At 40.5% G+C, this 25,877-nt stretch overlaps 2 protein-coding genes across 2 annotated transcripts in view; one reads left to right on the forward strand and one right to left on the reverse strand.

Annotated features, from left to right (window-relative positions):
- LOC120043725 (gastrula zinc finger protein XlCGF57.1-like) overlaps window positions 1–25,877 on the forward strand; it is a 714,153-nt gene that overhangs the window by 309,925 nt on the left and 378,351 nt on the right. The gene's annotated exons all lie outside the window — the stretch shown is intronic.
- On the reverse strand, window positions 9,469–24,046 carry LOC120044736 (zinc finger protein 883-like). The gene is made up of 3 exons (XM_038989416.1): window positions 24,038–24,046; window positions 12,046–12,223; window positions 9,469–11,642 (listed from the first exon to the last, which is right to left on the reverse strand). The coding sequence occupies exons 1-3, from the start codon at window positions 24,044–24,046 to the stop codon at window positions 10,168–10,170; spliced, it is 1,662 nt and encodes a 553-aa protein (XP_038845344.1). The 3' UTR covers window positions 9,469–10,167.

The raw sequence follows: 25,877 nt of genomic DNA on the forward strand, positions 1-25,877 counted from the left end.
ACGCAATAATTTTAGCGAAGTAGGCACAGAAAATACTGAACACTCACGAATACAATTTAAGGGAATCTAAAACAATAAAATAGAAAATTATAATTGTCCAAATATATTTATTTTGCCAGTTTGCAGTGAGATGAGCATCTCACAATTAAATCTCAAAAATAGTAATAATTTGAAAAGGGGCTATTAACTAGCTGGCCTGGCGCATCGTTGCCCGTGAATGGAAGTTACTAGGCTAGCGAGCAAGCATCTTAGCCAGGTAGCCTTGGACAACAAAAACCGAAAAGCGTGTACTGTATGACAGAGTCCTAGACCGTTCAGATAACATAAGTTGGGACACACAACATGTTTTTTTTCTTCTACTTTCACGCACGCACAGAAATCAGTACTATGGATAGACGCATTATATTTAGCTTAGGTTGATGGGACTAAATCGTTTTTGGCAGGGGCGCAACTTTGTTTTTAGAAGTGTGTGTGTGTGTGTATATATTTTTTATCCAGTCAGATAAACACTAAAAACTGCATACTCGGCCTCTTGGAGGCATCCGCATGGTCCTAAAGCACACCGTTGCCACATTTAGTATCACATTCCAATGATAAAACTAGGGGGGTCAAAGATGCAATTTCAGAATGTGGGGGGCATGTACACTCCATCCCAGTGAAAGTTGTACCCCTGGTTTTTGGTATCTTTTAGTTGTCACTGTAGAAGACTAAATTAGATGATGTTGAAGTTGAAATGGTGCTTGAACAGTGGAGGCAGCACCTGTTTCCTTTTTGACTTGCGGTAACTCTAAATCAATAGTTGTTTAGTATTCAGAAAACATTCACTTGCTTGACCGTTCTGAAGGTCATGTAACTGTTACATGCAACATTTTTTGTGAACTTAACAGGACAGATGTTGCTCTCTAGTTTTATGATGTAACAAAGGTGTGGTTGAATGTATTCTGCCACTGTCTTCTGCTGTCAGCTGTGTCAAGGCATATGAACTAACAGGTTATAACAATGCAATTATCACCACATGTAATATGGCTATTTTTCTGTCTTGGCTTCCCTGGTGTTTTTACCTACACACCGCTACTGCAAGGTGTAGGTTTGGCCTCATTATTTCTCCATGGTTCTGACTTTAGCTGCTTGTTGCGCATTGCCTTGTGTGAGGATCTGTGTTTATTGCACTATAACCCAAAACTACATCACGTGATTGAATATTAGCAACTGTTGGCCTGGGCGCCTGGGTGTCTGTGTGTGTGTGCTGGAAGTAACAGTTAGCCCCAGATAAGTGTGCTGGGAAGCGGTGGTTAGCCTTGAGTGAGAACAGTGTGCTTTGTATGCAGGTGCAAATAGCTCAGACAATGTTGCAGAGCTGTCTGACCTCAGTCTCTGGGGTGAGGGAGCGTAATCTGCACAGCAAAAGCGCCAGACACCAAAGAGCGCCAAGAGGCTGGGACCAGTCTGAGCGCCGGCGATAGGCTGAGCAAAGTTTAAACCACGCTCAGCCTCCACTGTGATAGGCCAACAGAGGGGTTGGAACTACGTCTATCACGGTATAAGAACAGCTGTTTACTTACCTCCTGCCAGTTCCCTGTTCTACCCTGCGAGGTGTTACAGTGAACCCGTATATACAAAAATTGAATTTACCATTTATCGCTTGAGTTTAATAAAAATACTTAAAATATATTCGGGGACTCTGAATCACATTTTGTCCTGATACCAGATTTGAATTGACGCAAATCCCTTATACTTGGGAACAAACATAAATGTACATATCAACACTCGACTTACGTTGTGACAAATATATGTCTGATGTAGCCTAATCTTACTTCAGAAAGATCCTGGATAAGATTTTAATCTAATAAAGCCAATAAAACATCCAACACCCTATTCACCAAGAATCCTGATGTCTGTTATCATCTAACTCCACCCGAGAGTCTGTTGGAACAATGTCCTCTTCGAGAGTCCAGGTAGTTTTAATTGTCTGATGCCCAGTAAGTGAAGCCTATAAAATACCAGACTGATTACAGCAGAGCTATCCGTGCAGCGAACCATGCAGCATTTACAGCTATGCAACCTCCACATTAGTCAGTGCATTTCGCTACACCCGCAATAACATCTGCTAAACACAAGTATGTGACCAATAAAATTGTATTTATAATTATTCCGCTTTACAGACCAGATCTAGAGCCGTTGTGAAGGAAGTGGTCTTCTTCTTCTTTAGTGTTATGGCGGTCCGCAAACAATTATTATAGGTGCACGCCCCCACCTAGTGTATTGGCTGTGCATCAGCCTACTATTCTGTAGTATTAATTCATTACACTTTGTGAAAAACCAACTAACCCTACACCCATTAAAACCTCATCGTTATACCACTACTTTGGCCCTCTGATCCTACACCAGGCCAGCAGCCTGAGAGGACGGGATATTATCCTTAAAAACACCTTGTAACTCTGCAGTAAAATATTGTACACCCAAGTACTTCTCAACAGCTGCCACCACATCTATCCACTGTGATTTACATTCTATTCCTGCGGTACAGTTGACAGCCACTTTAATAATGGAAATTGATGTAAAACATGTATCACTAGCCACTTTAAACAATGCCACTTAATATAATGTTTACATACCCTACATTACTCATCTCATGTATATACTGTACTCGATACCATCTACTGCATCTTGCCTATGCCGTTCTGTACCATCACTCATTCATATATCTTTATGTACATATTCTTTATCCCTTTACACTTGTGTGTATAAGGTAGTTGTTGTGGAATTGTTAGGTTAGATTACTCGTTGGTTATTACTGCATTGTCGGAACTAGAAGCACAAGCATTTCGCTACACTCGCATTAACATCTGCTAACCATGTGTATGTGACAAATAACATTTGATTTGATGGAAGGAAGTAGTCAAGGAAGGGAGTTTGTTTATACAGGAAGAACCGCCCCCACTTACCGTCAACCAATCATTTCAACGTTGAGCTAAACAGAGCTTTAGATCTCGCCAGCTTGTAGAATTAAAACAAAGAAATGAGTTACCTTTGGCTCGTTCATCCATCCCAATGGGAAAAATGTGGGTTTTGGAATAAATACCAAAAATAAGATAAGCACAGACTAAGGAGATCTTATACGTTTTGTTCTATGAGATAATAGCAGTCAGTAAATATGACCTTAATGAATTATGAAGCCTTTGTGATTTATATGCTTTTTTTATTACATAAATTCTTCAACATTCACAAGAAGTGACGTTAGCTGATAAAGATTGTAGAACAAAACCTATAAGATATCCTAAACCTGTGTTTACGACAGACCTTATTTTTGGCATTTATCCAAACACCCTATAAAAACGGCATACATTTTCCCCATAGGCTTTGCCCAGCGAACCATGGCAAAATTAGTGCCGAAAATAGATACCATTACTATTTCTCTCTATAGAGCCAGCCTACGGTTTGCAACTGCACATGGGGACAAAGATTGTACTTTTTGGAGAAATGGCCTCTGGTCTGATGAAACAAAAATATAAAGTTTTGGCCATAATGACCATTGTTATGTTTGGAGGAAAAAGGGGGAGGATTGCAAGCCGACGAACACCATCCCAACCGTGAAGCACGGAGGTGGCAGCATCATGTTGTGGGGGTGCTTTGCTGCAGGAGGGACTGGTGCACTTCACAAAATAGATGGCATCATGAGGAGGGGAAATTATGTGGATATATTGAAGCAGCATCTCAAGACATCAGTCAGGAAGTTAAAGCTTGGTCGCAAATGGGTCTTCCAAATGGACAATGACCCCAAGCATACTTCCAAAGTTGTGGCAAAATGGCTTAAGGACAACAAAGTCAAGGTATTGGAGTGGCCATCACAAAGCCCTGACCTCAATCCTATAGAAAATTTGTGGGCAGAACTGAAAAAGCGTGTGCGAGCAAGGAGGCCTACAAACCTGACTCAGTTACACCAGCTCTGTCAGGTGGAATGGGACAAAATTCACCCAACTTATGTAACCGATGTGAAATGGCTAGCTAGTTAGCGGTGGTGCGCGCTAATAGCGTTTCAATCGGTGACGTCACTCGCTTTGAGACCTTGAAGTAGTGGTTCCCCTTGCTCTGCAAGGGCCGCAGCTTTTGTGGAGCGATGGGTAACGATGCTTCGAGGGTGGCTGTTGTTGATGTGTGCAGAGGTCCCTGGTTCGCGCCCGGGTCGGGGCGAGGGGACGGACTAAAGTTATACTGTTACATATGTAAACTTCCGACTTCAACTGTATCAAAACAATCCAGATGTCTTTGTTCCAATGTTTTTTCAAGTTCTAATGTAAAAAACTATATATCAAAACTATTTTCTTTTAGACATATGATATTGGGATTACTCTGAATATCACACATGGACATTTCATATGGGCGGATATGGAATCATTCAATATCCTGTGATAGGCCTATGTGGACAACTTATTTTCTCAAAATGACGACAATTACTGACAGTAGGCCTACATGGTATATTTTAAGCTCTAGACTGAGGTCCACATCAGGATCTTGATATGCTAAATAAGGACAATTTCTGATGCTTATTTGCACGGAGGATATGCTCAATAATTTGACTAATATTAACTCCAAATCATTCTTCGACACTAGCAATCATTGTTGTATTACTTCCGCAGAAAGATGAGCGCAAACACAAGCTAACAGCACCGTAACTGGTAGCCTAGTAACAAGATTCACATATTTTCAATGGTCGTTTTCTTTATTTGGGCGCAACAAATTAGTCTATAAACGCTGTGTGGCCGAACTGACATCTGGAGAAACAATCTGAGGTGTTCAAAGAAGTTAACCGGTGGCTTCAAAGCCTCAATGGCCAATACGTAGCATCAGCAATCCAGGGTTTATATACATCATTGGTGTAGCCGATGCCTAATTATTTCTCCCTGGTTCTGACTTGACCTGCTGCTGGTTGCGCATTGCCTTGTATCATCAATCTGTGTGCGATGAGCTAGTAGGCTACTTGGATGAAATTACCACCATGGTTTCTTTTGTCCTGCTGTTCAAATCGAACTCATGGATGTGGAAGATCACACGTGAAAACTGGACCTATACATTTTATACACCACAATAGGTATACTATTAATAAAAGTCAACCAAACTTACCCGGTCCATCGTGGAAGCTGACGTTACTGTATTCTTAAAAAAAAAATAAAAAAAACGACACTAAATGTGTACGCTACAGTTACTTTCTTTGTCACAACGTTCAGATAAAGAAAAGCTCGACCACAACTTTATAAATATCAAAACTCCATTTAAGTTGTGACAAATTAACGTCTCATGTAGACTAATCTTACATTAGAAACATCCTGCAAAAGCCTGTGAAATGTATTTGGATTGAAAACTAGATAGAAGACAGTAACAAAGTACTTCCTGTTGATGCTTTTCAGCTTCTTCTGTGGTGTTTAAGAGGTGCCGGCACCTACTGTACATAGTCATCAACACCTCTCTTCAAGTGGGTGAGGCGGTTTAGGGAGTCATTATGCTAGAAAATACTTTTGTATTATATCATGAATCTATTTAAACTGTACATTACATGTTTCACTGTTTTAGAATCATCCTGAATGATAGTAAATGCATTATGTCCACGTGTGGTTGTATTGTTTTTATATTTGCAAATAAAATCTGAAATCACAAATCTAAGGTATTTATAGAAACAACAAAAACAGCTTGGTTAGAGAAATTCTTTGCTATTGTCTTTCCAATTAGCTCATGGCTAGATGCCTTTATAGGGCGTGTAGCGGTTCTCTGAATGGAAGACGCAAAAGCTTCCCGCCAAGGGCTGTGGGGAGCTAAGCATTAAGGAGAGCTAAGCATTAAATATAAATAGGTCTAGTTGCTAGGTTGAAGTAGCAAGGACATGCACATCTCTTTTCTCAATAGGGGGTGCTGTTTTCACTTTGTAAAAATTTAGTTCCCAAATTAAACTGCCTCGTACTCAATTCTTGCTCGTACAATATGCATATTATTATTACTATTGGATAGAAAACACTCTCTAGTTTCTAAAACCGTTTGAATTATATCTGTGAGTAAAACAGAACTCAAGTTGGAGCAAACTTCCTGTCGGGAAGTGAGAAATCTGAAATCAGGCAGTCTGTTCTAGGGTCAGTTTATTAATTTGCATGTATTCTATTGGTCGACATGCACTGCATACGCCTTCCCCTAGATGTCAGCAAGTAGTGAGAATTGGAATGGAGTTGCTAGGCAGATCTGAGGCCATATAAAGGGTCTGGGTACGTGGGGTACACTCTTTTCAACATTCGCCATGACACAAGACAGACCTCAGGATGGCGTTCTGGAAAGCTCTCGTTATAGGCCTTAGATATATCCGGCTCTGATTTTATTCGATATAGGTGTTAAAAACGTCGTAATGTAGTTATTTTAAACCGAGTTATATCATTTTATATCAGTATATTGCGATTTTCGGAATTTTCTTAGTGCTGCGTTATAGTGAGTTTGGGCACGTCTTCGCCACATGGCTAATGTTTACTGCTAATTCCAAAGTTGAAGGCGACAATCTACAACCGAGCAACGATTCTTCTGGACAAAGGACAACTTGCCCAAGATTCTGATGGAAGCTCATCAAAAAGTAAGAACTATTTATGATGTTAATTCGTTGTTCTGTTGAAAAATGTCAAACTACTATTCCGGCATTAATTTCGGTGCCGTCTCGCTTTAACGCGCGCTGTATGTCGTAGTAACGTTAATTTAAAAAATCTAACACAGCGGTTGCATTAAGAACTAATGTATCTTTCATTTGCTGTCCAACCTGTATTTTGTAGTCAAGTTTATGATTAATTACTGATTAGATTAGGTGCCTCTCCCAAGATTTCTCCCGACATTTTGTTGGCAGCTTGGCTACTATTCTCATTGTATAACCACGATTTGTGCCGCTAAATATGCACATTTTCGAACAAACTCTATATGTATTGTGTAATATGATGTTATAGGACTGTCATCTGAAGAAGTTTGAGAAGGTTAGTGAAAAAATTAATATCTTTTGCTGGTTTATTCGTTATCGCTATTGTTGGCTTGAATCAATGCTGTTGTGTGGTTGGCTATTGTAGTAAGCTAATATAATGCTATATTGTGTTTTCGCTGTAAAACACTTAAAAAATCTGAAATATTGGCTGGATTCACAAGATCTTTGTCTTTCATTTGCTGTATGCTGTGTATTTTTCATAAATGTTTTATGATGAGTATTTAGGTAATTCACGTTGGTCTCTATAGTTATTCTAGTTGCTTTGGTGAGAGTTGTGATGGTGGCTGCAATGTAAAACTATGATTTATACCTGAAATATGCACATTTTTCTAACAAAACATATGCTATACAATAAATATGTTATCAGACTGTCATCTGATGAAGTTGTTTCTTGGTTAGTGACTATTTATATCTTTATTTGGTCGAATTTGTGATAGCTACCTATGCAGGAAAAAAATGGTGGGGAAAAAAAGTTGTGTCTTTTGCTATCGTGGTTAGCTAATAGAAATACATATTGTGTCTTCCCTGTAAAACATTTTAAAAATCAGAAATGATGCCTGGATTCACAAGATGTGTATCTTTCATCTGGTGTCTTGGACTTGTGATTTAATGATATTTAGATGCTAGTATTTACTTGTGGCGCTATGCTAGGCTATGCAAGTCAGCTTTTTTACTGATGAGGGTGCTCCCGGATCCGGGATTGTGACCAAGTAGAAGTTAAGAGAAGATGACACCCAGGCCATATGACACCCAGGCTATACTCTATTTTTGAAAGAGTACATTAACCAAGACCATACGTACATTTATGACAGCTGGACGTACTATGGTCAGAAGGATACAGGAAAAAGGATGGTAGCAAAATAACTGATGACCAACACGTGAAACATAAGCATGCAATGCATTATTTTTAGGACGTGAAAAGGGTTCTGCCATCATTATAACCTAACCAAAAGCAGATATGAGCGTTAGTGGGCGTGAACAAGCAAGCGATGAAAAGAAAATAATGGAGAAGGGTCAAGGGAAGCTATTTTCATATAGAGGGAGGGGACTCTATTTGTTATGCAAAGACAGAATCCTATAAAGGCAGGACTCTGTAATATGAGAATTGAGTCTCTTTCCATGGAGGGGCTCGGCTCTGTTACGTTTGTGATAGTTTTGCTACTTTGTATTAAAGTCTATATTGAATTCACAAGTTCTTGTAAGAGTGATATATTTCTGAGACAATTATCCACGACAGGACTTAAAGCGGTCTTAGGGGTGCAGACTAAGAAACTTCTATTCGATCAAATAAACCTCACACAGCAAATAAGCCATTCGTTTCTTGATTGACCAAATTCAACACATTTTCATTGACCTCCACACAAAAACTCCTTGCCTGGTGGAGCGAAAAAATTCCACCTGCTGGAGGGCGACAGATTTTCACTCGAGTTGGGCCCCTCTCTCTGCCTCTTCTTCTCTGACATCGTTCTCTTCGAGCGTCCACATATTTTTTATTGGCTGAGGCCCAGTAAGAGTCCTCGTAAATAAAATACAGATTAGCGCTGCGCCATCCTTGCGGTGAAACAGTAAAGTCCGATGTATGTTCAATCTGACATCTGCAGTGGCCATACAGCATTTACGGCGATGCAACCTTGGCAGAAGTCAGGACATTCATACTTGCTGCGCTTCACGGAGCAGAGCTGTTGTGAAGGAAGGGGTCTTCTTCTTCTTTGGTATTATGGCGGTCTGCAAACAATTGTTATAGATGCACGACTCCAACTGATTTGTCTATTTATCAGCCTACTATTCTGTAATGAATAGAAATAATGATAACAGGGCAGAAATTCCTTACACTTTCTGTATATGTTCATACAAGTGACCACAGGAAACTTCTTTGATTAGAGGTTAGTTTGTTTAATAAGGTTTGCAACCCGGAGTTTACACTTACAGCAATTTACAAACAAGACACTCAGTTCTCAAGATGGTGTTTTCTCTTTTTATCCCCTACTATGGTTCACCCCGCCCAGGGTGACATCCCTTAACTTTAATACAATATAAACTAATAATGAATAGTTGCCAATACAAAGATGTTTCTGCTAGGCGGAGTTCAGCTTATTGTTATTTGCAGTTTCCCAATCCTCCTTCCTCTTGCCCGACCGAGCCCCCTGTCTCAATGACTATAAGAACTACAGATTAATTGTTAATTAAAAAAATATTAAATCAATGCATGTGTCTATAACTGCGTGCTTGTTTGTGTAAGAGTACAAGTGCATAGGTTTGTGTGTGGGTTTGTAATTGGTGGAGGGTAGTATGTGCATTAACATTAGTGAAGTAACACATTAAACATTGGTTTAGGTGTTATTACATGATCGGTTGAAGTTATTACGTTATTATTTTTAAAAAGTTGTTACCTGATACCAATAACTTATTACATTAAGTGGAAAAGGTTATTACGACAACAATTCAACATTTTATCAGATAAACCAACAAGATATTACATTTACCGGTTTTATTACATTATAAATCTAAAAGTTATTACATTAACCGTTGTTACAAGACACAGTATGCATAGTTCTTGCCTTGAACTCATGGAAATAATTATCCAATATATTATGGATTAGATTTATAAAATACACAATTTAAGTGATAACTTCTTGTTTAGAAGATAATGTATTGATCAATTGAATACATGCATATACACCTATTGTTGAAACATTATTCTACATAATGACATTTAATAATAATAGTATCATGAGTATATGAAAGAAGATACAATTATCAACATCCCTCCCACACACAGGTTCCCTAAAACATTTCCTATGATAACATTGATCCATTTAGATCAATGTGTGATATTACATAGACACAGGGGAGACCTGATCCTAGATCAGAGCTGCATATTATGCTCCAGAGGTTACCATGGTGATCAGACTGAGGCAACTGTTTAAGAATGGGAGATGGATATGACTGTTCACTGGATGTTTTCTACTGATCCTTTATTTAGGGATCTGGAACCGGTGCCAGAAGGGAGGGAGATGAAATACAGAAAGTTTGTGCTTTCTGGTGTTTTCTCATTGGCCCTAAATTAACAAAGCTCTTCCCACCTAGACAGACATAAGGTTCCTTCTCCAGTGTGTGTTCACTGGTGTGAATAAAGGGTCCATAACTGACTGAAACAATTCCCACACTGATCACAGATATAAGGCTTCTTTCTCTCCAGCGTGTGTTAGCTTGTGTGATTTCAGGGTCCCTGACTGATTAAAGCTCTTCCCACACTGATCACAGCTATAAGGCTTATGTCCTGTGTGTAGTCGCTGGTGTGTAGTCAGGGAGGAAACTGCAACAAAGCTCTTCCCACACTGATCACAGCTATAAGGCTTCTCTCCAGTGTGTGTTCGGTGGTGTGCAGTCAGGGTGGAAGCTAGAGCAAAGCTCATCCCACACTGATAACAGCTAAAAGGCTTCTCTCCAGTGTGTGTTCGGTGGTGTGCAGTCAGGGTGGAAGCTAGAGCAAAGCTCTTCCCACACTGATCACAGCTATAAGGCTTCTCTCCAGTGTGTGTTCGCTGGTGTGAATTCAGGTTATCTGATTGAGCAAAGCTCTTCCCACACTGACCACAGCTATAAGGCTTCTCTCCAGTGTGTATGCGCTGGTGTCTAGTTAGTTTTTCTGATCGAGCAAAGCTCTTCCCACACTGATCACAGCTATAAGGCTTCTCTCCTGTGTGTATTCGCTGGTGTATAGTTAGTTTTTCTGATACAGCAAAGCTCTTCCCACACTGATCACAGCTATAAGGCTTCTCTCCAGTGTGTGTTCGCTGGTGTACAGTCAGGGAGGAAACTACAGTAAAGCTCTTCCCACACTGACCACAGCTATAAGGCTTCTCTCCTGTGTGTACACGCTGGTGTATGGTTAGGTGTTCTGATAAAGCAAAGCTCTTCCCACACTGACCACAGCTATAAGGCTTCTCTCCAGTGTGTATGCGCTGGTGTGTAGTTAGTTTTTCTGATCGAGCAAAGCTCTTCCCACACTGATCACAGCTATAAGGCTTCTCGCCAGTGTGTGTTCGCTGGTGTGTAGTCAGGTGGCCTGAATTATTGAAGCTCTTTCCACACTGATCACAGCTATAAGGCTTCTCGCCAGTGTGTGTTCGCTGGTGTGTAGTCAGGTTGCATGACTGATTGAAGCTCTTCCCACACTGATCACAGCTATAAGGTTTCTCGCCAGTGTGTGTTCGCTGGTGTGTAGTCAGGTGGCATGACTGATTGAAGCTCTTTCCACACTGATCACAGCTATAAGGCTTCTCTCCAGTGTGTACACGCTGGTGTATGGTTAAGGCTCCTGCACTAACAAAGCTTTTCCCACAATCAAGACAGAGGTAAGGCTTCTCCCCTTCATGAATTCTTACATTAGATTTGAAGGTGTTAGATGCAGCAAAACTCTTCCCACACTGATCACAGTGAATAATGAAGCCACTCTGGCTTGTGAAACTCTTCCCACAGTCAGAGCAGCAGTGGTGATGTTTCTTCCCTGTACGTCCCTGCTGGTGTTTCTTGAGATGTTCTGATCTGGAGACACTCTTCTCTGTCTCGTCAGCAACATGATGTTGTTGAGGCTCCCCAGATGATAAGCCCCTCCCACGGAGAGAACAACGGTGTGTGTCCCCTGTGAAACAAAGACATTGAATAACTAGGTTTTGGAAATATAAGTCCATAAATAATATACTTTTTTTTTTTTTTTTAATCTGTTATTTAGCAGACGCTCTTATCCAGAGCGACTTACAGGTGCAATCAGGGTTAAGTACCTTGCTCAAGAGCACAGACAGATGTTTTACCTAATTGGCTCAGAGATTCAAACCAGCAACCTTGCTAATACTGGCATTAACCACTAGGCTACCTGCCTCCCTCTTTAATAAATACTCTATGGCCAGTTTATTAGGAACACGATCCTCCGTTCACGAAACTGAATCGACAATTTACTGTCCACTGAGTGTATATTGTTTATCAATCAATTAACAGAAGTTACAGAAGCAGATTGTAGTCTCATCCACACACCCCATTGTTCTTACTTGATGAAATCAAATCTCCCTCCTCGTGTCCTTCTCTCACAGTTCCACTCTGCCCCGGTGTCTTCCTGCAGTCGACCAGCCTCACAGACACCCTCTTCAGATTCAGCAGTAAGGCGCTACCAGGAGAGTTGTGACCAGGGGACTCCGGCAGGTTGGAGGGGGACGGGCTAGCTCTGTCCTGGTGACCACAGGAAGTATTGTACATAGAATATCATTAGACCAATTTGTTTTATTACTTTAGTCCAAATCTCTGATTGATGGCTGCATCCTTATAATACCTCCTTTCTCCTGAAGTGTGTTCATTACTTTCCACAAATGTCTTGTATATTTCACTTTGGCAAATTTTTCAAAATGGAATTGGAATATTTTTTACAAAATGTAAAAACGTATAAAACTTGATGGTAGAACAAAGAGCAGAACCGAATCGAAAAGCTCCACCCCCCCTTTCAAGATACGGGCCGAATGTCGCCTCCCCTTCCAACGTGTGAAAGATGGTAACCCCTGCTAAATCATGGTTTGTTCAAATAACCAATGATGAAAAACCTAAACACCAGAACTACTGCTGCTCGTTATCCCACTTGGAGCATGTTGAGAAAAATGTCAGTCTTACAGTTTCAGTATTCTTATACAGTACATACGTAGAAGTAACCATCAGATATAGGGGTATTGTGGCATGTAGTAGAAACCTACAGTAAAAAGGTATTGGTGTAGCCTGGTGAGATTTCTGCCCCATGCAACATTGTTCAAGATCCACTTTTCTATGTGACTTGTTACTGTAACAGCAGCCACATCTAAAAATCAACAACATTCAGATAATGAGTGGAATAAACTGTAATTTCACACCCAAGTATTTCTACACCATCATTTCAAATTTCATATTTTTTTTAATACTGTACGTAAACTTGACACTTTATAATTTTGCTTTCGTAATTCAGTTTTTAGCAGTTTGATTAAATTATAGTTAAATGTATTGTTAACAAATGACAGGAACATCGTTGTACTTACAGTTACGAAAATCGACAACATATTTATGAAAATTGTACCAAAGAGGAAAAAAACGGCATTGGATTGGTGGAGTCATGGGCTAGTGGGAGAATCCACCATATGTTTAATAACAGCCATTTCCTTTCAAATCAGTTAAGGGATAGTGAACAAGTGCACAGTTAGGGAGGACAGAAAGATAACTAGGGATTCTCGTATCGTCTGAGATTCCCAAAGATTGGAAAGCTGCCGCGGTCATCCCCCTCTTCAAAGGGGGTGACACTCTAGACGCAAACTGCTACAGACCTATATCTATCCTACTCTGTCTTTCTAAGGTCTTCGAAAGCCAAGTTAACAAACAGATTACCGACCCTTTCGAATCCCACCGTACCTTCTCCACTATGCAATCTGGTTTCAGAGCTGGTCATGGGTTGACCTCAGCCACGCTCAAGGTTCTAAACGACATCATAACCGCCATCGATAAGAGACATTACTGTGCAGCCGTATTCATCAACCTGGCCAAGGCTTTCGACTCTGTCGATCACCACATTCTTATTGGCAGACTCGACAGCCTTGGTTTTTCAAATGACTGCCTCGCCTGGTTTACCAACTACTTCTCTGATAGAGTTCAGTGTGTCAAATCAGAGGGACTGTTGTCCGGACCTCTGGCAGTCTCTATGGGTGTGCCACAGGGTTAAATTCTCGGGCCGACTCTCTTGTCTGTATACATCAGTGATGTTGCTCTTGCTGCTGGTGATTCTCTGATCCACCTCTACGCAGACAACACCATTCTGTATACTTCTGGCCCCTCTTTGGACACTGTGTTAACTAACCTCCAGACGAGCTTGAATGCCCTACAACTCTCCTTCCGTGGCCTCCAACTGCTCTTAAACGCAAGTAAAACTAAATGCATGCTATTCAATTGATCACTGCCCGCACCTGCTCGCCCGTCCAGCATCACAGCTGAATATGAAAGAGGTTTTAATACAATGAAACAGATGAAAACTGATTGGTGGTCCAACCTAAAGTCTGATACACTGTCAGATCTCCTTATGGTCCAGCTGTCCTCTCCAGAGATCAGGGAGTATGATCCGATAAAAGCTGTGATGCTGTGGCACCAGGACTCTGTCAGGAGCAGGAGGCCAGACTTCATGGATCGTGCAAAGAGGGTGATTGTGGTAGAGAGTGAGGAGTCTGAGGTTTAAGTTGATTACAATTAGTAAGCATCTGATAGGTTTACAAAACCTTCAAATTTACTTTTGTTTGATCCTTAAGTACATTTAATAGCAAATACTTCAGTAGAATTTTGAGTTCAAGACTTCTTCAGTTGTATTCACTACTCTGGACGGCTCTGACTTAGAATAGGTGGACATCTACAAATACCTGGGTGTCTTGTTAGACTGTAAACTCTCCTTCCAGACTCACATAAAACATCTCCAATCCAAAATTAAATCTAGAATCGGCTTCCTATATCACAACAAAGCATCCTTCACTCATGCTGCCAAACATACCCTCGTAAAACTGACCATCCTACCGATCCTCGACTTCGGTGATGTCATCTATAAAATAGCCTCCAACACTCTACTCAACAAACTGGTGCAGTCTATCACAGTGCCATCCGTTTTGTCAACAAAGCCCCATACACTACCCACCATTGCGACCTGTACGCTCTCGTTGGTTGGCCCTCGCTTCATACTCGTCGCCAAACCCACTGGCTACAGGTTATCTACAAGTCTCTGCTAGGTAAAGCCCCGCCTTATCTCAGCTCACTGGTCACCATAGCAGCACCCACTCGTAGCACGCGCTCCAGCAGGTATATCTCACTGGTCACCCCCAATGCCAATTCCTCCTTTGGCCGCCTCTCCTTCCAGTTCTCTGCGGCCAATGACGGGAACGAACTGCAAAAATCTCTGAAGCTGGAGACTCATATCTCCCTCACTAGCTTTAAGCACCAGCTGTCAGAGCAGCTCACAGATCACTGCACCTGTACATAGCCCATCTGTAAATAGCCCATCTATCTACCTACCTCATCCCATACTGTATTTATTTATTTATCTTGCTCCTTTGCACCCCAGTATCTCTACTTGCACATTCATCTTCTGCACATCTACCATTCCATTGTTTAATTGCTATATTGTAATTACTTCACCACCATGGTCTATTTATTGCCTTAACTTACCTCATTTGCACTCACTGTATATAGACTTTTTGTTTTCTTTTTTTCTACTGTATTATTGACTGTATGTTTTGTTTATTCCATGTGTAAATATGTGTTGTTGTATGTGTCGGATTGCTTTGCTTTATCTTGGCCAGGTCGCAGTTGCAAATGAGAACTTGTTCTCAACTAGCCTACCTGGTTAAATAAAGGTGAAATAAAAATAAAAAAAATTTTTTTTTTTAAATCCTTAACATATTATGTAGGCAGAAGTGGAGCTTGCGTGAGGGCCTGTTCCTGCAGATACAAAGAAACATGATGTAGACCTACCATTAGTTAACACTATAAAATATTATGTAACACCATAAAACATGCAACACTATAATGACATATTTAACACTATAAAACATATGATTAAATTAAATGCTGGAATTGGTCTGAGCTGTTGTTGCTTATTTTATAAAGCAAAGTACCCTACAGCTGTCTGTCACTAAACCTCCTTGAGGGGACCCCTGGGACTGGTTGGCTGCAGGTGGGGGAAGGACCAGGGTCTTCACAATGATTTATTTATTGAGTTTAATAGTTTAAATTAAGTTAACACACTGCTTTAATACTTACGAGACCATCGTGATTAATTGACCAAATGATTTTGTCTTGCAGTTGTTAGGGTTGCGAAAGTTCAACTGAGATAGGAACAATAGTACACCTGAACTTGGTTAAAATAATTGTTTAATTCAAAAGTTAATAAATGGCAAATACAATTTCCGTATATACGGGTTCAATGTTTCATCACGCAGGATAAGACAGAGAACTGATTTGTTTCTGACAAAGATATTATATTATACTCTGACAGAGGTTAGTTCCCGCTTCCGAGCCGGCCTGTCAGAGTAGAGACTGGGCGTGGTTTAGACTTACCCAGCCTATCGTTGATGTTGGCACACAAGCTGGTCCCAGCTTCTTTGCGCTTTCTGGTGTCCTTTCACTGTTGCTGTGTAGATTACGCTCCCTCACCCCAGAGACTGGGGTCAGACAGTTTTATAACATTGTCTGAGATATCTGCACCTGTATACATTGTCCACTGTTCTCGCTCAAGGCTAACTACAGCTTCCCAGCTTCTTATCTGAGCTAACTGTTACTTCCAGCACACACACACAGACATCCAGGCGCCCAAGCCAACAGGTTGTCAATATCAAATCACGTTTGTTATAGTATTCAATCACATATAATACAGTTGCTAATCACGTTTGTTATAGTATTGGGTTATAGTGCATAACTCAGAACCTCACATATGTTTTTCGTGTGTATCGTTTATCTGTTATTGTCTGGTCAGCAGTCTCCTGATTCACCCCCCTCCTGTGTCTCTCTAAGATTAGCACAGTCTCGGCCACATAGTACAGCGCCCACACTACTGATACATTTGTTGCATACACACACATATTTCACACACACACACATTTCAGACTGCTTGTTCATATCTTATGCTCAGATACATGTGTTGCAATTTCAGGCTGTGGCCTCATGGTTAGACAACATGAGTCAGTAATTCAAACTTTAATGCATAAGAATAGTTAGTTAAGCATGTCAAAAAACCTTATAAAAACCCCACACAGTAATGTGGTCCCTGCCTGTATTTCCTTAAACCTTTGTTTTAGCAATGCATGCTACTGAGAAGAAGAAAAAAATATTTCGTAACATATTCTCTTGCCCCCATTAGCCCCCACCCCTAGTGCAGCACCACTGGAATGGCCGTGCATGGCAGAGTTGTTGACAAATATCCAACACATGGGCTAGTCCAGCATCCAGATCGGAGCTGTAAAAATAATCAAACCAGTCAATTGGCAAAGTACTTAGTTTGGCACTGTTGATCTGCACAGATTTGGATTAAAATGTAAATTAGACAGGAGAAGGAGCATATTTTAATTTATTCAGGATGTTTGAAAAGGAGTTTGTTCTGATGCTAGCCAGCATACATTTGCTCACTGCAGTGCACAAAGTGCTGTTTACATGTCTATATGTTTTCTCCGCTACAGTTTGAGTGGTGTCTTGCCTGACAGTGCAATATGGCTAGCTCTAAATATAGCTTGGTCTATGGAGTAGCTAGCTAGCGAGTGTTGCAAAAGTCTATTGCATTGCATGCATTGTAAGGTAGCAGCATGTCAATTTGATTTTGAACGGATGCAGCTATGTTTTCTGCAAAAATATAGGACTGTCATTTGGATGTGAACTAGCTATCGTTAGCCAGCTTCTGCGTCGATGTCAGCTATTGTTGTCTGGATCAGGACAATGGCTGAAGTTGTTGTTTGTGTAACAAACCTTCCATAAACCATTACAGCTAGCTACCTTTCTTTGCCTGTAGGTTAGCTAGCTAGCAGCTTTCAGTTGACTGGTGTTAGCTAGCTACAGAGGCTAGCTGGACTTTGGACAAGCAAGCTAATGTTGGCTAATAGCTGCAGTATTGTTGCCAAGCATCCAAGTTGCTGACCAGGTTAGATAGATTTGGCTGAAAAGATGTTAGCATTGTCAGAAATGCTACAAAAAAGGTAGCACATTGTTGGGTCTTAATGGACAGAAATGTGCACGTGAGAGTGATAAATGATCAAATGTAATAAAACCTGTTCCACCCAAAAAGTTATTCAAACTTTTTAATTCCAATCATCACTTTATGGAAGCTATAGTGCCATTTTAATCCGACGCAATAATTTTAGCGAAGTAGGCACAGAAAATACTGAACACTCACGAAAACAATATAAGGGAATCTAAAACAATAAAATAGAAAATTATAATTGTCCAAATATATATTTTTTGCCAGTTTGCAGTGAGATGAGCATCTCACAATTAAATCTCAAAAATAGTAATAATTTGAAAAGGGGCTATTAACTAGCTGGCCTGGCGCATCGTTGCCCGTGAATGGAAGTTACTAGGCTAGCGAGCAAGCATCTTAGCCAGGTAGCCTTGGACAACAAAAACCGAAAAGCGTGTACTGTATGACAGAGTCCTAGACCGTTCAGGGAACATAAGTTGGGACACACATGTTTTTTTTTCTTCTACTTTCACGCACGCACAGAAATCAGTACTATGGATAGACGCATTATATTTAGCTTAGGTTGATGGGACTAAATCGTTTTTGGCAGGGGCGCAACTTTGTTTTTAGAAGTGTGTGTGTGTGTGTATATATTTTTTATCCAGTCAGATAAACACTAAAAACTGCATACTCGGCCTCTTGGAGGCATCCGCATGGTCCTAAAGCACACCGTTGCCACATTTAGTATCACATTCCAATGATAAAACTAGGGGGGTCAAAGATGCAATTTCAGAATGTGGGGGGCATGTACACTCCATCCCAGTGAAAGTTGTACCCCTGGTTTTTGGTATCTTTTAGTTGTCACTGTAGAAGACTAAATTAGATGATGTTGAAGTTGAAATGGTGCTTGAACAGTGGAGGCAGCACCTGTTTCCTTTTTGACTTGCGGTAACTCTAAATCAATAGTTGTTTAGTATTCAGAAAACATTCACTTGCTTGACCGTTCTGAAGGTCATGTAACTGTTACATGCAACATTTTTTGTGAACTTAACAGGACAGATGTTGCTCTCTAGTTTTATGATGTAACAAAGGTGTGGTTGAATGTATTCTGCCACTGTCTTCTGCTGTCAGCTGTGTCAAGGCATATGAACTAACAGGTTATAACAATGCAATTATCACCACATGTAATATGGCTATTTTTCTGTCTTGGCTTCCCTGGTGTTTTTACCTACACACCGCTACTGCAAGGTGTAGGTTTGGCCTCATTATTTCTCCATGGTTCTGACTTTAGCTGCTTGTTGCGCATTGCCTTGTGTGAGGATCTGTGTTTATTGCACTATAACCCAAAACTACATCACGTGATTGAATATTAGCAACTGTTGGCCTGGGCGCCTGGGTGTGTGTGCTGGAAGTAACAGTTAGCCCCAGATAAGTGTGCTGGGAAGCGGTGGTTAGCCTTGAGTGAGAACAGTGTGCTTTGTATGCAGGTGCAAATAGCTCAGACAATGTTGCAGAGCTGTCTGACCTCAGTCTCTGGGGTGAGGGAGCGTAATCTGCACAGCAAAAGCGCCAGACACCAAAGAGCGCCAAGAGGCTGGGACCAGTCTGAGCGCCGGCGATAGGCTGAGCAAAGTTTAAACCACGCTCAGCCTCCACTGTGATAGGCCAACAGAGGGGTTGGAACTACGTCTATCACGGTATAAGAACAGCTGTTTACTTACCTCCTGCCAGTTCCCTGTTCTACCCTGCGAGGTGTTACAGTGAACCCGTATATACAAAAATTGAATTTACCATTTATCGCTTGAGTTTAATAAAAATACTTAAAATATATTCGGGGACTCTGAATCACATTTTGTCCTGATACCAGATTTGAATTGACGCAAATCCCTTATACTTGGGAACAAACATAAATGTACATATCAACACTCGACTTACGTTGTGACAAATATATGTCTGATGTAGCCTAATCTTACTTCAGAAAGATCCTGGATAAGATTTGAATCTATTAAAGTCAATAAAACATCCAACACCCTATTCACCAAGAATCCTGATGTCTGTTATCATCTAACTCCACCCGAGAGTCTGTTGGAACAATGTCCTCTTCGAGAGTCCAGGTAGTTTTAATTGTCTGATGCCCAGTAAGTGAAGCCTATAAAATACCTGACTGATTAAAGCAGAGCTATCCGTGCAGCGAACCATGCAGCATTTACAGCTATGCAACCTCCACATTAGTCAGTGCATTTCGCTACACCCGCAATAACATCTGCTAAACACAAGTATGTGACCAATAAAATTGTATTTATAATTATTCCGCTTTACAGACCAGATCTAGAGTCGTTGTGAAGGAAGTGGTCTTCTTCTTCTTTAGTGTTATGGCGGTCCGCAAACAATTATTATAGGTGCACGCCCCCACCTAGTGTATTGGCTGTGCATCAGCCTACTATTCTGTAGTATTAATTCATTACACTTTGTGAAAAACCAACTAACCCTACACCCATTAAAACCTCATCGTTATACCACTACTTTGGCCCTCTGATCCTACACCAGGCCAGCAGCCTGGGAGGACGGGATATTATCCTTCAAAACACCTTGTAACTCTGCAGTAAAATATTGTACACCCAAGTACTTCTCAACAGCTGCCACCACATCTATCCACTGTGATTTACATTCTATTCCTGCGGTACGGTTGACAGCCACTTTAATAATGGAAATTGATGTAAAACATTTATCACTAGCCACTTTAAACAATGCCACTTAATATAATGTTTACATACCCTACATTACTCATCTCATGTATATACTGTACTCGATACCATCTACTGCATCTTGCCTATGCCGTTCTGTACCATCACTCATTCATATATCTTTATGTACATATTCTTTATCCCTTTACACTTGTGTGTATAAGGTAGTTGTTGTGGAATTGTTAGGTTAGATTACTCGTTGGTTATTACTGCATTGTCGGAACTAGAAGCACAAGCATTTCGCTACACTCGCATTAACATCTGCTAACCATGTGTATGTGACAAATAAAATTTGATTTGATGGAAGGAAGTAGTCAAGGAAGGGAGTTTGTTTATACAGGAAGAACCGCCCCCACTTACCGTCAACCAATCATTTCAATGTTGAGCTAAACAGAGCTTTAGATCTCGCCAGCTTGTAGAATTAAAACAAAGAAATTAGTTACCTTTGGCTCGTTCATCCATCCCAATGGGAAAAATGTGGGTTTTGGAATAAATACCAAAAATAAGATAAGCACAGACTAAGGAGATCTTATACGTTTTGTTCTATGAGATAATAGCAGTCAGTAAATATGACCTTAATGAATTATGAAGCCTTTGTGATTTATATGCTTTTTTTATTACATAAATTCTTCAACATTCACAAGAAGTGACGTTAGCTGATAAAGATTGTAGAACAAAACCTATAAGATATCCTAAACCTGTGTTTACGACAGACCTTATTTTTGGCATTTATCTAAACACCCTATAAAAACGGCATACATTTTCCCCATAGGCTTTGCCCAGCGAACCATGGCAAAATTAGTGCCGAAAATAGATGCCATTACTAATTCTCTCTATAGAGCCCCACAGTGTACGAGTCATAATACCCATAAAACCTAGTGGTCGAACAGGGAAATGGTTCCAATTGTTTTCCACCATTCATTTTTCACATAGGGGATTTTCCATAGGCTTACCCTGGCGAGACATTTTGATATTCTTGTAAATCTCTATTGGACAAGGTGACTTCTATCAATATAGTCGTCTCTATTTACACTCAAATGTCCTTAATGCTAATTAGCATGAAAGTAGACATCATGAAAAACTACAAATCCCTGCATGTCATCTCTAGCTGACACCTTTGCTAACAGGTATTGTGTAATTTTAAAACTTGCCCATGACAGGTCGCAGACTTGTCAACTTAGAAGAATTGTCAAAGAAATGTAACCAATAAATTCATTACTACCTTTAGCTAACATTAGATTGTTAATGCAGAGATTCTTACCTTTGCCTCAATTCGTCAATCTCGTCCAGACCGGTCAGGGTATTTCATGTTCTGTATGATAGCCACATTAGTAGCTAATTAGCATTTCATTTTGGGGGGGAGTAAATACAGGCAAATATATTGATAAGTCACCTTGTCTGAGAGAGATTTACACGGTTATCAAAATGTCACGCTAGGGTAAGCCTACATGAAACACAGCCCTTATTTGAAGTGTTTCTAACATCCCGTATGGGGAAAATACACAGTGGAAAAACGATTGGAACCATTTCCTATTTTGACCGCTAGGTTTTATGGGTATTATGACTAGAGGTTGACCGATCAGCATGGCCGATTAATTAGAGCCGATTACATTGCAGTCCACGAACAGACTGCGTGGCAGACTGACCACCTGTTACGCAAGTGCAGCAATGAGCCTAAGTTAAGTTGCTAGCTAGCATTAAACTTATCTTGTAAGTTCGCACTTTGGTGCGAAAAATGCAAATCAATCCCAGAATAGCAAAGGACCATGTGAAGATGCTGGAGGAAACAGGTACAAAAGTATCTATATCCACAGTAAAATGAGTCCTATATCGACATAACCTGAAAGGCTGCTCAGCAAGGAAGAAGCCACTGCTCCAAAACCGCCATAAAAAAAGCCAGCCTACGGTTTGCAACTGCACATGGGGACAAAGATTGTACTTTTTGGAGAAATGGCCTCTGGTCTGATGAAACAAAAATATAAAGTTTTGGCCATCATGACCATTGTTATGTTTGGAGGAAAAAGGGGGAGGATTGCAAGCCGACGAACACCATCCCAACCGTGAAGCACGGAGGTGGCAGCATCATGTTGTGGGGGTGCTTTGCTGCAGGAGGGACTGGTGCACTTCACAAAATAGATGGCATCATGAGGAAGGGAAATTATGTGGATATATTGAAGCAGCATCTCAAGACATCAGTCAGGAAGTTAAAGCTTGGTCGCAAATGGGTCTTCCAAATGGACAATGACCCCAAGCATACTTCCAAAGTTGTGGCAAAATGGCTTAAGGACAACAAAGTCAAGGTATTGGAGTGGCCATCACAAAGCCCTGATCTCAATCCTATAGAAAATTTGTGGGCAGAACTGAAAAAGCATGTGCAAGCAAAGAGGCCTACAAACCTGACTCAGTTACACCAGCTCTGTCAGGTGGAATGGGACAAAATTCACCCAACTTATGTAACCGATGTGAAATGGCTAGCTAGTTAGCGGTGGTGCGCGCTAATAGCGTTTCAATCGGTGACGTCACTCGCTTTGAGACCTTGAAGTAGTGGTTCCCCTTGCTCTGCAAGGGCCACGGCTTTTGTGGAGCGATGGGTAACGATGCTTCGAGGGTGGCTGTTGTTGATGTGTGCAGAGGTCCCTGGTTCCCGCCCGGGTCGGGGCGAGGGGAAGGACTAAAGTTATACTGTTACATATGTAAACTTCCGACTTCAACTGTATCAAAACAATCCAGATGTCTTTGTTTCAATGTTTTTTCAAGTTCTAATGTAAAAAACTATATATCAAAACTATTTTCTTTTAGACATATGATATTGGGATTACTCTGAATATCACACATGGACATTTCCTATGCACGGATATGGAATCATTCAATATCCTGTGATAGGCCTATGTGGACAACTTATTTTCTCAAAATGACGACAATTACTGACAGTAGGCCTACATGGTATATTTTAAGCTCTAGACTGAGGTCAACATCAGGATCTTGATATGCTAAATAAGGACAATTTCTGATGCTTATTTGCACGGAGGATATGCTCAATAATTTGACTAATATTAACTCCAAATCATTCTTCGACACTAGCAATCATTGTTGTATTATTTCCGCAGAAAGATGAGCGCAAACACAAGCTAACAGCACCGTAACTGGTAGCCTAGTTACAAGAATCACATATTTTCAATGGTCGTTTTCTTTATTTGGGCGCAACAAATTAGTCTATAAACGCTGTGTGGCCGAACTGACATCTGGAGAAACAATCTGAGGTGTTCAAAGAAGTTAACCGGTGGCTTCAAAGCCTCAATGGCCAATACGTAGCATCAGCAATCCAGGGTTTATATACATCACTGGTGTAGCCGATGCCTAATTATTTCTCCCTGGTTCTGACTTGACCTGCTGCTGGTTGCGCATTGCCTTGTATCATCAATCTGTGTGCGATGAGCTAGTAGGCTACTTGGCTGAAATTACCACCATGGTTTCTTTTGTCCTGCTGTTCAAATCGAACTCATGGATGTGGAAGATCACACGTGAAAACTGGACCTATACATTTTATACACCACAATAGGTATACTATTAATAAAAGTCAACCAAACTTACCCGATCCATCGTGGAAGCTGACGTTACTGTATTCTTTCTAAAAAAAATAAAAAACGACACTAAATGTGTAAGCTACAGTTACTTTCTTTGTCACAACGTTCAGATAAAGAAAAGCTCGACCACAACTTTATAAATATCAAAACTCCATTTAAGTTGTGACAAATGAACGTCTCATGTAGACTAATCTTACATTAGAAACATCCTGCAAAAGCCTGTGAAATGTATTTGGATTGAAAACTAGATAGAAGACAGTAACAAAGTACTTCCTATTGATGCTTTTCAGCTTCTTCTGTGGTGTTTAAGAGGTGCCGGCACCTACTGTACATAGTCATCAACACCTCTCTTCAAGTGGGTGAGGCGGTTTAGGGAGTCATTATGCTAGAAAATACTTTTGTATTATATCATTGTAACGGTAGTCCTCCTCCTCTTCATCCGAAGAGGAGGAGCATGGATTGAACCAAGGCGCAGCGGGTTGATATGACATAATTTTAATAAAACAAGACGGAATAAACACGAAACGAAAACACTTGAATAATAATTAACAAAATAACAAAACAAATGTAGACAAACCTGAACTATACGAACTTACATATAACACTAAGAACACACGAACAGGGAAAATAGACTACACAAAAGGAACGATGTACAAACAAACCGAACAGTCCCGTATGGTGCGAACAAACACTGAAACAGGAGACAACCACCCACAACAAACACTGTGAAACAACCTACCTAAATATGACTCTCAATTAGAGGAAACGCCAAACACCTGCCTCTAATTGAGAGAAATACCAGGCAACCCTTAAACCAACATAGAAACAGAAAACTTAGAATGCCCACCCAAACTCACGTCCTGACCAACTAACACATACAACGAACTAACAGAAATAGGTCAGGAACGTGACAATCATGAATCTATTTAAACTGTACATTACATGTTTCACTGTTTTAGAATCATCCTGAATGATAGTAAATGCATTATGTCCACGTGTGGTTGTATTGTTTTTATATTTGCAAATAAAATCTAAAATAACAAATCTAAGGTATTTATAGAAACAACAAAAACAGCTTGGTTAGAGAAATTCTTTGCTATTGTCTTTCCAATTAGCTCATGGCTAGATGCCTTTATAGGGCGTGTAGCGGTTCTCTGAATGGAAGACGCAAAAGCTTCCCGCCAAGGGCTGTGGGAGCTAAGCATTAAGGAGAGCTAAGCATTACATATAAATAGGTCTAGTTGCTAGGTTGAAGTAGCAAGGACATGCACATCTCTTTTCTCAATAGGGGGTTTCGTTCCCAAATTAAACTGCCTCGTACTCAATTCTTGCTCGTACAATATGCATATTATTATTACTATTGGATAGAAAACACTCTCTAGTTTCTAAAACCGTTTGAATTATATCTGTGAGTAAAACAGAACTCAAGTTGGAGCAAACTTCCTGTCAGGAAGTGAGAAATCTGAAATCAGGCAGTCTGTTCTAGGGTCAGTTTATTAATTTGCATGCATTCTATTTGTCGACATGCACTGCATACGCCTTCCCCTAGATGTCAGCAAGTAGTGAGAATTGGAATGGAGTTGCTAGGTAGATCTGAGGCCATATAAAGGGTCTGGGTACGTGGGGTACACTCTTTTCAACATTCGCCATGACGCAAGACAGACCTCAGGATGGCGTTCTGGAAAGCTCTCATTATAGGCCTTAGATATATCCGGCTCTGATTTTATTCGATATAGGTGTTAAAAACGTCGTAATGTAGTTATTTTAAACCGAGTTATATCATTTTATATCAGTATATTGCGATTTTCGGAATTTTCTTAGTGCTGCGTTATAGTGAGTTTGGGCAC

Source organism: Salvelinus namaycush, chromosome 3 (genome assembly GCF_016432855.1).
Source record: "Salvelinus namaycush isolate Seneca chromosome 3, SaNama_1.0, whole genome shotgun sequence".
NCBI classification, from domain to species: domain Eukaryota; kingdom Metazoa; phylum Chordata; class Actinopteri; order Salmoniformes; family Salmonidae; genus Salvelinus; species Salvelinus namaycush.